This window comes from Grammomys surdaster, unplaced genomic scaffold (genome assembly GCF_004785775.1).
Source record: "Grammomys surdaster isolate TR1022 unplaced genomic scaffold, NIH_TR_1.0 231, whole genome shotgun sequence".
NCBI lineage: Eukaryota > Metazoa > Chordata > Mammalia > Rodentia > Muridae > Grammomys > Grammomys surdaster.
The window spans coordinates 3592907-3604479 of record NW_021604676.1 but is presented as its reverse complement, the minus strand read 5'-3'; the positions used below and the strand labels follow the sequence as shown (position 1 = coordinate 3604479).

Genomic DNA, 11573 nt, shown 5'->3' with positions numbered 1-11573 from the left:
ATGAAAGTCGATTTTATTTGATATTAGAATGGCTACTCCAGCTTGTTTCTTGGGACCATTGGCTTGAAAAATTGTTTTCCACCCTTTTATTCTGAGGTAGTGTCTGTCTTTGTCACTGAGGTGCGTTTCTTGTATGCAGCAAAATTCTGGGTCTTGTTTGTGTATCCAGTCTGATAGTCTGCGTCTTTTTATTGGGGAATTGAGACCATTGATGTTAAGAGATATTAAGGAAAAATGATTGTTGCTTCCTGTTATTTTTTTTATTAGAGGTAAAGTTATGTTTGTATCTTTTTTGGGGGTTGTTGGAAGATTACTTACTTGCTTTTCCTAGGTTGTAGTTTCCCTCCTTGTGTTGGCATTTTCCATCAATTATCCTTTGAAGTGCTGGGTTTGTGGGAAGATATTGTGCAAATTTGGTTTTGTCATGGAATATCTTGGTTTCACCATCTATAGTGATTGAGAGTTTTGCTGGGTATAGTAATCTGGGCTGGCAATTGTGTTCTCTTAGTGTCTGTATGATGTCAGTCCAGGCTCTTCTGGGTTTTATAGTCTCTGGTGAGAAGTCTGGTGTAATTCTTATAGGTCTGCCTTTATATGTTACTTGACCTTTTTCCCTTACTGCTTTTAGTATTTTTTCTTTGTTTTGTGCATCTGATGTTTTGATTATTATGTGACAGGAGGTATTTCTTTTCTGGTCTAGTCTATTTGGTGTTCTGTAGGCTTCTTGTATGTTTATGGGCATCTTGTTCTTTAGGTTAGGGAAGTTTTCCTCAATAATTTTGTTGAAGATATTTACTGGCCCTTTAAGTTGGGAATCTTCATTCTCATCTATACCTATTATCCTTAGGTTTGGTCTTCTCATTGTGTCCTGGATTTCCTGGATGTTTTGACTTAGGAGTTTTTTGCATTTTGCATTTTCTTTTACAACTGTGTCAATATTTTCCACCGTATCTTCTGCATTTGAGATTCTCTCTTCTATCTCTTGTATTTGGTTGGTGATGCTTGCGTCTGTGACTCCTGATCTCTTTCTTAGGTTTTCTATCTCCATGGTTGTCTCCCTTTGAACTTTCTTTATTGTTTCTATTTCTAGTTTCAGATCCTGAATGTTTTTGTTTAATTCCTTCTTTGTGTTTTCTTGCATTTCTTTAAGGGATTTCTGTGATTCCTCTTTAAGGGCTTCTATCTGTTTACTTGTACTCTCCTGTATTTCTTTAAGGGAGTTACTTAATTCCTTCTTATAATCCTCTATCATCATCATGAGAAGTGATTTTAATTCTGAATCCTGCTTTTCAGGTGTGATGGGGTGTTCAGGGCTTGCTATATTGGGAGAATTGGGCACTGATGATGCCAAGAAACTTTGGTTTCCGTTGCTTATGTTCTTGTGCTTGCCTTTCGCCATCTGGTTAACTCTAGTGGTACCTGCCCTCACTGTGTAAAACTGGAGTCTGTATTTCCAGTTATCTTGCTTATTGCAGAGCTCCTCAGAGTCCAGAGGTCTCTGTGGTCTTATGCTCCTAATCTCCTGGGTGGAATAACTCCTGGGACTCAGGCCACCTCTTGGATCTGGAAATCCTTCTGCTCTGAGTGCAGTGGCTCCTGGATGACTCAGGATTCAGTTTCTCAACAGGACAGGAGCAGACTGACTCCGTGTCAGCTGCTCTGAGTGCAGTGGCTCCTGGATGACTCAGGATTCAGTTTCTCCACAGGACAGGAGCAGACCAACTCTGTGTCTGCTCCAGCCCAGAGGACCAGGCAGGGGAAGAAGGGAAGTGGAATTCCGGAGGGGCGGGGTTTGGGTAGCTGCTGTGCCCTGGATGTCCCTGGCTCCCCGATCTATCTCTGGGGTTTAGGGAGTGAGATGGAGATCTTACCAGCTGCTCTGAGTGCAGTGGCTCCTGGATGACTCAGGATTCAGTTTCTCAACAGGACGGGAGCAGACCGACTCTGTGTCTGCTCCAGCCCAGAGGACCAGGCAGGGGCAGAAGGGAAGTGGAATTCCGGAGGGGCCTACATGTCTATTTTTATGTCAGTACTAAACTGTTTTTAATGCTATATCTCTGTAACACATCTTGAAATCTGGAAGCTAATACCTTGAGTACTTTTTGCGTTGTTGTTTTTTTTTTTTTTTGCTTGTAAATCTTATGTATAACTTGATTTCTTCTTTGCATTACTTTAATTTCCACTGCTCCAGCTAGTTCTTCAAGAAGAGTTTTGAAAAAAAGTGGGCATAATAAATAGCCCTGTCTCATTCCTAATTTTGCTGAGATTTGTTCAAGTTTTTCTCTATTTAAGATAGCATTGACTTTGTATTTATCATATATAGTCTTTATTCTGTTGAGGTATGTTCCTTATACTCCCTCCCCTCTCTGTGAGTTCTACCATGAAGGCATATTGGAATTTGCCAGACATTTTTCAGTATCCATTAAGATGATGATGTGATTTCTATTTTGAAATCCATTTATGTAATTTTATATATATATATATATATATATATATATATATATATATATATATATGTGTGTGTGTGTGTGTGTGTGTGTGTGTGTGTGTGTGTGTTGAACCGTTGAACCACCACTGCATCTCCAGAATAAAGCTTACTTGGGCATGGAGGATAAACTTTTTGATATATGCCTGTATTCAGTTTGTAAGGTTTCTATTGAGAATTTTAGCATCTATGTTCATCAGGGATATAGGCCTATTTTTCTCTTAACACTTTACCTGTTCTATAATACAGTGATATTGGCTTCCTATAAGAGTTTAGACCTATTCCTTTTCCCTCTATTTTAAAAAATAATTTAAAAAGTATTGGTTGTTGTCTTGTAGAGTTCTTCTGTGAACTAGACTGTGTCCTGGTTTTTAAAATCAGAAGACTTTTTTGTTACTGTTTCAATCTCCTTTATTGTTTTATTGTTAGGACTCTGTTTAGGTTGTTAGGCTCTTTAATTTTCATGGTTTGGATGAATCTAGAAATTCATGCTTTTCTTTTTAGGTTTTCCAACTTAATGAAGGGCAGGACTTTAAATATTCCCTTATGATATTGTGACTCTCTTTGGTGTCTGTTGTAATGTTTTGCTGTTTGTTTCTGGTTCTGTTAATTTGGCCTGTTTTTCTTTCTTTTGGCCATAATGTCTACAAATCTCATCTTTTCAAAACAACTAGCTCTTGGATTCATTAATTTTTTTGTGTTGTTTTCCTTGTGGTTTATACATTTCTGTGCAGACTTTCATTATTTCTTGAATTGTTCCTGAGGTTTTATATTGTCTTCTCATTTTCATCTAGCTCTAGGAATTCTTTCTACTTCATTCTTGACACAATCTTCTTTTAGTACTGAGTGGTTTCCTCTCCATGAATCTATGTGCTCACTATAGATTTGTTTGCTGTCAGTTTTATGTTTTATTACATTATGGTCACAAAGGATACACGAAGTTATTTCAAGTTTTCTGAACCTGTTAAGTTTGTTCTGAGTTCTTCAATTATTTCAGATAGATTTGTTGGGTACAGTTGTCTGGCTTGGCCTTCATGATCTTTTGGAACATGAAGTAAAATTTCTAAAGTGAAAGTACAAGTTCTTTAGACTCTTCTGACTTTTAAATTTTTTATTTAGAAATCAGAAGCTATTCTGATGGATTTTCCTACACTTATGACCCTTGTTTCTTGTCTTGTAGCTTTTGTTACTCTTTGTTCATTATATTTAGTGTTTTAACTATACTGCTTAACAAGTGGAAGAAGTGTTTTCTGATCTTATCCACTTGGTGTTCTATGTGCTTCCAGTTTCTGTATGAGTGTGATTTTTCTTAGTTTGGAGAAACATTTTTCCCATGTACTTGTTAAGAACTTGTTCTATGCCATCAATCTGAGATTCTGTTCCTTCATCTATGACTGTAATTTTAAGATTCATGGTATCCCATAGTTCCTGCATGTTTCTGTCCTGTGGTTTAGTTTATTTATTTGTTCTTTATATTCTTTGGCTGTTTGTTATTAATCCTCTAATTAGTCTTCAAGTCCTGCTATTCTCTCTTCTACTTGTAAGACTTTCTCCTGAATCTTCTATTTGTGTTATATTGAATTTTTCAACTCTATCTATTTATTTATTGCTGTTCTCCTTTTATATTCATTGAACTGTTCTTTGTGTTTCATTAAAACTCTTTGACTTTTTCAATGAGGCTTATAATTGTTCTTTTAAGTTACATGTCCTGGAGTTCATCTAAGTAATTCTCATTGGGAAATATTTCTATAGGACTGGTAAATTTAGGACTGTGTGTGGATGTGTTTGGATGTATGTGTGGTTATCATACTGTCTTGACCATTTTATACTGTTTTTCAGTTAGGCTTCTTGTGTTGGTTGTGTATCTGTTGTTGCCACAGCAGGGTAGATACACAGGGTATGCCACCTGGCCCAAACCTGCAGGTTAGAAAAAGCCCAGGTGGTACTCATCAACTGAACCCTGGGACCTCAATGTGGGGCCTAGGTTAGGCCTGAAAACTGGGAGCTTGGGAGGGTGTGCTAAAGGTAGGATTAGACAGACTCATCAGATTAAGCCATCTTATGATGTTTAGACCTAGTAAGGGATGGAGCATGGATCTGGCCCAAGAAGCTTAGTGTGATGGGAGTTGGGAAGGGATATTCCACGGAGGTGCAAGTAGGTTACCTTTTTCTCTGAACCACATGGGCTAAATAGAGGGTCCTTGAGAATGAGGAATTCAGAACTTGGTGGACTCCAAAGGGAAGAAGAGGGATCTGGAGTAGGTTGCGATGCCTGGCAGACAAGTCCAGTTTGACTGGAGTTGAGAAGATCTGTACCCAGAGTGTAGGTTTGTCATGTGTATCCTCACAGCTTTACTTTCCACATAGCTAAGAATAATCTTTATATCCTGTGAAGTGGAGCAGTTCACTTCCCCAGCTCAAAACTTAATAGTCCCTTATTGGCTTAGACTAAAACTGACATTCATTATCTTGGCTTATAAACACACATACACACACACACACACACACACACACCAAACACAAAAGCCGACAAACAAAAATCCAGACACAAAGAGTGCCTCAACTCGGGGGACGGTGAGCTGGGACTGGAGGACCACTTGAAAGAGAGAACTGGGGGACAAGGGGTGCAAAGAACAGACAGTAAGTCAAGAAGTCTGATCAAGCTGTCAAATTCTTATTGTTCCCATACCAGGTTATATAAACATAGAAGCAGGATATGGGGTAGGGGGGTGGTGTAGGGTTTCTTTGTTTCTGGGAAGTGCAGGTGTTCTCAGGGGGGAGTGCAGGTGTTCTCAAGAACAGGGTGTTGGCTGGGTGGAAAGTTCAGCAGAAGAAACAGAGCAGAACAGGTTGCTAGGTACCTGCCCATAAGTTCTACAGTCATTTGTTCTTAACTAAGCTAGTACTTTCCCACCAAGGCTACCTGTTCACAAGACCTATAGATATTTGTTCTCAACTGGGCTACCCACCCACAAGATCAATAGCTGTTTGTTCTCAACTGGGTTAGTACTTTCCCAAAGAGGCCAAGACTTTGTGCCAGTAAGCATGTATGGCTGACAAAGCAGTTAATGTTTAGGCAAGGTTGCTCCCAACATCTCCCCCATTTTCTTAGTCAAGATGGACCGTGGCAATTCAGATCTTTGCTAAGGTGAGGATAGAGGCCTGACCTCCAGTAATTAAAGGGGATCTTGTAATGGCTTGGATCCTCCTGATGTTGTCCAGTGAGACCTGGAGATCATACCTGTCCTGTTGTCTTTTTTCTGGAGAGGGGATAGTTTGGACATCAACCCCTATGCAGTCAGGCTTGTCCCTCAGGGAACCTAGAAAGATGTTTTTAGTTTTTGTTTTATATTCCCTCGTAGTTCTTGGCCTCGCAGCCTAAGCAAGAACTTAGATCGCCAGTCAGAGGGGGTTCTGGGTGATCCCTCTCTGCTTGGTCCAGGAGCAGAAGTCCCCTCTTTTAGATTGGGTGGAGATGGGTTTTGGGAACACCCTGGGTGGAATATCAACCTCATCTTGAGTCTCTTGGTCCTCCATAGCTAACCTATGATAGTGTACCTGGATAGGTTTTGCTTCTAAATTATCTATTTGTTTCACAAAATTGGTAAGCCTGTTTAAGGCCCAGGAGCCAAAAGATATAAGCAAAAACAACCCAACTAACGGTCCCAAAATGGAAGGAAATAGGGCTGACAACCATGGAGAGGTTGAAAACCAATTTTTGTACCAGCTCTCGTCTTTTTCTCTTTCTGTCTTTTCTCAAGGCCTTCTCTGACCCGTTTCATGCTCTCTTTGACCATTCCTGTCTTGTCTATATAAAAATAACATTTTTCTTTAAGAGCTGCACACAGCCCTCCCTGTTGTTAAAAAAAAAAAAGTAAATCAAGTCCTCTACAATTCTTGAGAGGACTTCAACTAGGGAGGAGAAGGAATCAGAGAGATCATCAATGCCTTGGCAGAGACACTGGACATCTCTGTCAATGGTGACACTGAGTTCTTGACCTAGATTTGGAGAGAACATATGAAGAAATACCAGTCCCTGTGCCTATGGCACCAAGGCCTAGGAGGACTGAAATGGTGATGGTAGTTAGGGGCTCTTTTTGCTGGCCAACCAATGAAGGAGAGGAATCAGTGGACTGAGCCCACAAATGAAAAAATTCTTCTGAATGATAATAAATCAGTCAAGGGACCAACTGTACAAGAATGCAAAAATCAGAATCTTTTGCAGAAAGGTGCTGGCTGAGAGGCAGGGGTGAGGCCATCAAGGAAACCCACCAGGTATCATTTGGGGGAACTAAATACTGGCTACTAGTATCAGGTGCAAGGGTAACATTACAAAGGTGGGCATATTGTGAAGGGGATGTATTAGAAGTCACACAGAGGCCAAATCCTGAGACCTGAGAGAGGAACTATCCATTCCATTCTCCAGGTTGCCAGCGGCAATGATGGGAGTTATTTGTTGGGGTAAAACTGCCAGGAACAGCAATGTCTACATAAAAAAGGTGTTTGAGAATGGTAACACAGCCAGCAATCATCAACAAGATCAGGGGAGGTAGCACTGAGTGTAAGGAAGGTCTGATTCACTAAGGATATCGGTCTGAACAAAGGAGGGAGAATTGGCTATGGGGACAAGGGAAGTTACTGAAGTCATTGTATGAACAGTTTCTGTAAAAGATGGAGGGTCAGGTTTTTTTGTGTGGCTGTGCCTGGGGGACTAGAATCAGGTTGGGGCCAATAGGGACTGGTAATTTTACATGAACTGGTTCTTTGAGGAGCTTAATGGTAAAGGTAAGGCCAGTATCTGTGCCTGATTGATAAAGGCAGAGACCCCATGGGTATCTCCGTGCCCAACCTTAGGACTGGCATGGTCTGTAAATGTAACAGACAGAGGGAGGCACCAACCCAAGGTGATGGTCAGAAGTTTTACAAAGAGGATTGGCATTTAAAGAGATTTTGGGGACACGAGAAATTTCATGAGACAGTAATATAATCCCAGAAGGAGGTAGGATTCCAATAAACTGCCCCTGAGGTCTCACAACGCCAACTGGCACAATAAAAGTCAGTTTTGTCACTGAACTTATGATGGACAGAGCGGCCACGATGGAGCCCTGGGCAAACATAAAAATCTGTATCTTGAAGTAAGGTTCATCTGATAGAATTATCATAGTCAGGGTTAACTAACCGATGAGCCAAAACCCAAACATTTTGAGGACTATAAATCTAAGTGTTGGGCATATTATCCTCTCCAGCTTCATAAAGGTCTAGCTGATGTTCAAGGGGCCGCCACTCCCTGTGCTAGTTTACAAAGATGCTAGTGAAAGCCCACCGGGGAGGGGACACTCCCACTCAAGCCACGAGAACTCATGACCACTCAAAAGACTCAGAGACACCGATCTTGATGTAACAGCAAGAGGTATATTTCAATCAGTGTGCTGAGGCCGAGACCCCATAACCCACACAGGGGCAGAGGAGCTCAACCCCTCAGCTCGGGGAGAGTAGGGTATTTAAAGAAAAAAAACCACAACCCAGGGGGAGTGGGGAGGGGTAACTGTGGAAAGTGCCAGGGTTCAGGGAACAATCATGGGGAAAGTGCCAGCCCATTACTCAGCATATGACAGGGTTTGAGGAACAATCATGGGGAAGTATAGGTCTTTTTTTTCTCAAGGCTCAATCTTACTCAACCATATCATTTACACCATCTACTTTGTGGTTAGCCAAGTTCTTGTTCTTGTAGCACAAAGCCCTAGAACTAGCTGACCTGCTCTCCTGACTCTTTTTACTGTTAGTCTGCTAGAAGTGAAATTTCTATTAACCCTTCACTAATGCTAGTAAGTGCTAGTAAGGCATGCCGACCACCTAATGCTGGTGGAAGGTTTGGAAGTGGCCCAGACAACATCACCTCTCTCCGAGAGGACTACCCAAGTATAACTCCAAGGGATGTGTCTTTTAGGAGATTTGGGCAGAGGCAGTTGAAGGTTGATGGTTATTCCAGTCAGCCACAAGATCATGAGTATCCTTGCCTGGAGCAGCATCTGGAAAAAAAATGAGATTTGTCTCAGGAGGAGACAGTTGCTCCATTCTGGACACAGGTGGGTTAACAGTTTTCACTAGCCTCTCTGGTACCCATCTTGGGCCAGCATTCTCTTTGTCATAGATACAGGTAGACCCTTGTTCCCAGATAAGGATGGGATCTGGTCCTTTCCACTGTCCAGTGAGGGGATCTTTCCATTGCACTAATGAGTGAGAATCCTGTGAATTAGGATGTCACAGGCGGTCAGCTGCTGACCTGCCTTCATTGTCTAGGGACAAGAAGTTAAGGACAAAGAGAGCATGATTGAGCCTGTTTCAAGGTGTCAAGTGAGAATAAGCATCTGTAACTTCAGTCAAGTGCTGAAGCATATTTTTCAAAGTCTGATGGGTTCATTCTAGGATGCCTTGGCCTTGAGGGTTATAGGGAATATCAGTGACACGTTTGATGTCAAACTGAGAACAAAACTGTTGGAACTTAGCTCCTGTATAACCAGGGACATTGTCAGTTTTAATGATCTGTGGCTTTCCCATGGCAGCCATGCACTGTAGGGTATGTGTTATCACATCATGTGATGCTTCTTCAGAAAGGGGAGATGTGTGTATAAATCCGCTATAGGTATCAACATGGGGCTTTATGTTTTTATTCAGACTTGATGTGATTCATTGCTCTTAATATATTCTACTGAGACACAAAAGGATCTCCACAAGTCCCTCATCTACATGTATGAATGATATTTTTCATTTTCCTGGACATGTGAGTAAAACTGCCTTGCCTCCTTTTCTGTATCTATGTATGTTTTCTTTGTTTTGCTATATATCTGATATTTAAGATTTTTAATTTGTAAAAACTTTTATGTATATGATTGTTTTAGCTATAGGCATATCTATACACTATGCCTATTCCTGATGACCACAGAGATAAGCAGAGAACATTAGATACCCTAGATGTATCCAGATGGTTATGAGCTATCATGTCAGTTCTGGGAACTGACTGAGTACTGTCTAAGAGCAGCATGTGCTAACAGCTAGCCTCTGTTTTGCTAAATTTCTTTGAATTAAAATATGTTATATCGCATTATCATGATTTCGTTTGCTTATTGACTGTACTCTAACACCAGTGGTTGTTCCTTGTGGCTTGTTCTCAGTTGTGTCTCTAGTGCCCAGGGCAATGTTTACTATAATAGAAATGCTCAATAGAACTTAATTTGATAAACTGACCTAAATAAATATCACTTATCTTCTTGCATTCTCTCACTTTTTAAGCTTGGAAAGAGCTCTAGCTTTAACCCAATGTCAATGTAGTACAATGCTTCAGACTGTGTGCCCTGAAGTCAATTGTTAGTATGCACACCCAATTTTCTTTTTTTTCTTTTTTTTTTAAAAATTCACAACCTTTATTGAAGAGCAAGTAAACACGGTATCCTATGTACAGGCGGCACATGGTGCCAACTGCATTTGCAGATGCAGTAGTCCATTGGAGTTATGTCTTTGTCACGGCCTTAGACAAATTCTGAACTAGTGTACAGTTCAGCTGTGCCAGCATGCTGACCTTAGCATGTTTAGATGTTGCATACTTGTTCTTGATAGTCATGTGCTTTGTAAGGCCACGGTTCATCATGACTATATTCTTAGCCAGGTGCTGCATAACAGGAAGCAGAGATTCTTCAGTGTAGGATAGGTAGTGCTGCAGAGTTGGTGTCCATTCACCGTTGTCAAGAATTTTCAGTGCTAAGCAAAAAGCCCCAGCTGCAATTTGAGAAGGAGCAAAATGCACCATGTCATAGTCTAGCATAGAGAGCTCCATGAGGTATTTGGCCAAAGTATGCTGCTCGACATCAACCTCTCCAATTTTAGATGCTCTACAGAGGAAGTGCAGAGGCAGAGGGCGACCCAGATTGAAGTTTAGAACTCTCAGAATCTTCATCTCCATCTGTCTGATCTGATGCTTAGTGTAAGTGTTGTTAGTCACAAAAGCGAAGTCACCAATTTCTGGAGGGTACATCTCCTCATATTTGCTTGCAATAAACATGGCAGTTACACCAACGAGCTGTAGCATCTTCTTGGGCACACAACTGTTCTCCATGAACCGATCAATAATGGACACAGTCATGTACATGGTCTCCTGCAGCAGCTTAAATTTCATTTGAACCTGTATTAGCCAGTCAATTAGGATGGCCCTCATGTTTCCAGTGACTTCACGACCCAGTAGGTATTTTGGTCTAACTGACTGCTCTTCCTCCAGCTGTCTGAGGTAAGCGTAGATATCCTTCACGTATTCACTGCAGAGGTTCGGATCGGCTCCGTCATCTGCATCGACGTCGCTCATTGCAAGAATTACATCAGAGAAAGCCTGACACAGATATTCTTCTGCGGGTGCACATCCAGAGGTTTCCATTGGGCTTGGAGAGGGATTGTCAACCAAAATAGGTTCAGGAGAAAGCTTCTCTCCTGTAACATGTTCAGGCTCAGGCTCAGCAAGTTCCACCTCTGGCTCACACACAGGCACCTTCTCCACAGGTTTTGGCAGGACTTTAACAGTACCTTTTCCAGCACCTAACGTTTTTGCTTCCTTTTTCAGAGGCACTCTTGCCTGTTTGCTGACTTTATTACCAATATCTCCAAGAGCGGTTCTCGATCTCAGCCCGGGTTTGGAGGCAGCAGCAACTGCCACAGGCACACGCTTGGCGCCTGCCATACTGACCTTGGCCTTATTTTCTGTGTTAATTTTTGTGTTCCTTGTGACCCTGAGCGCCATGGCTCCTCCTGAAGCAGAGGTTCACCGAACGGAGAAGACACCCTAACCTCTGGCTGCCCACACCTAAACACTAACAGCCGTTCCTCTACAGCACGCCTCCCCCCAATTTTCTTTAGAAGTGACTTACATGATCATGAGCCCTGTGCTTGCCTGTGCCTCCATTTTCTTAAAACATGAAAATGGATTTAAAATACTAAACACAGATAGTTATGAACGTTAACTTGGGAGTTCATTTAAAACATATTGATGAAGAACTACTTCATCAAATTTTTATTTGCTTTAATTTTACATTATTCAAATTCTACT

The 11573-nt window shown here is 41.3% G+C and overlaps 1 protein-coding gene across 2 annotated transcripts; it reads right to left on the bottom strand.

The window, feature by feature from the left end:
• Nucleotides 1–9896: 9896 nt before the first annotated feature.
• Nucleotides 9897–11345, bottom strand: LOC114626253 (G2/mitotic-specific cyclin-B1-like). 2 transcript variants are annotated; one of them, XM_028773617.1, is made up of 2 exons: nucleotides 10744–11272; nucleotides 9924–10584 (listed from the first exon to the last, which is right to left on the bottom strand). In XM_028773617.1, exons 1-2 carry the CDS (start codon nucleotides 11265–11267, stop codon nucleotides 9993–9995), a joined length of 1116 nt encoding a protein of 371 aa, XP_028629450.1. In that variant the 5' UTR covers nucleotides 11268–11272; the 3' UTR covers nucleotides 9924–9992. The 2 variants fall into 2 exon arrangements, with proteins under 2 accessions (XP_028629449.1, XP_028629450.1); XM_028773616.1 differs by having other exon boundaries at nucleotides 9897–11345.
• Between the last annotated feature and the right edge of the window lie 228 nt (nucleotides 11346–11573).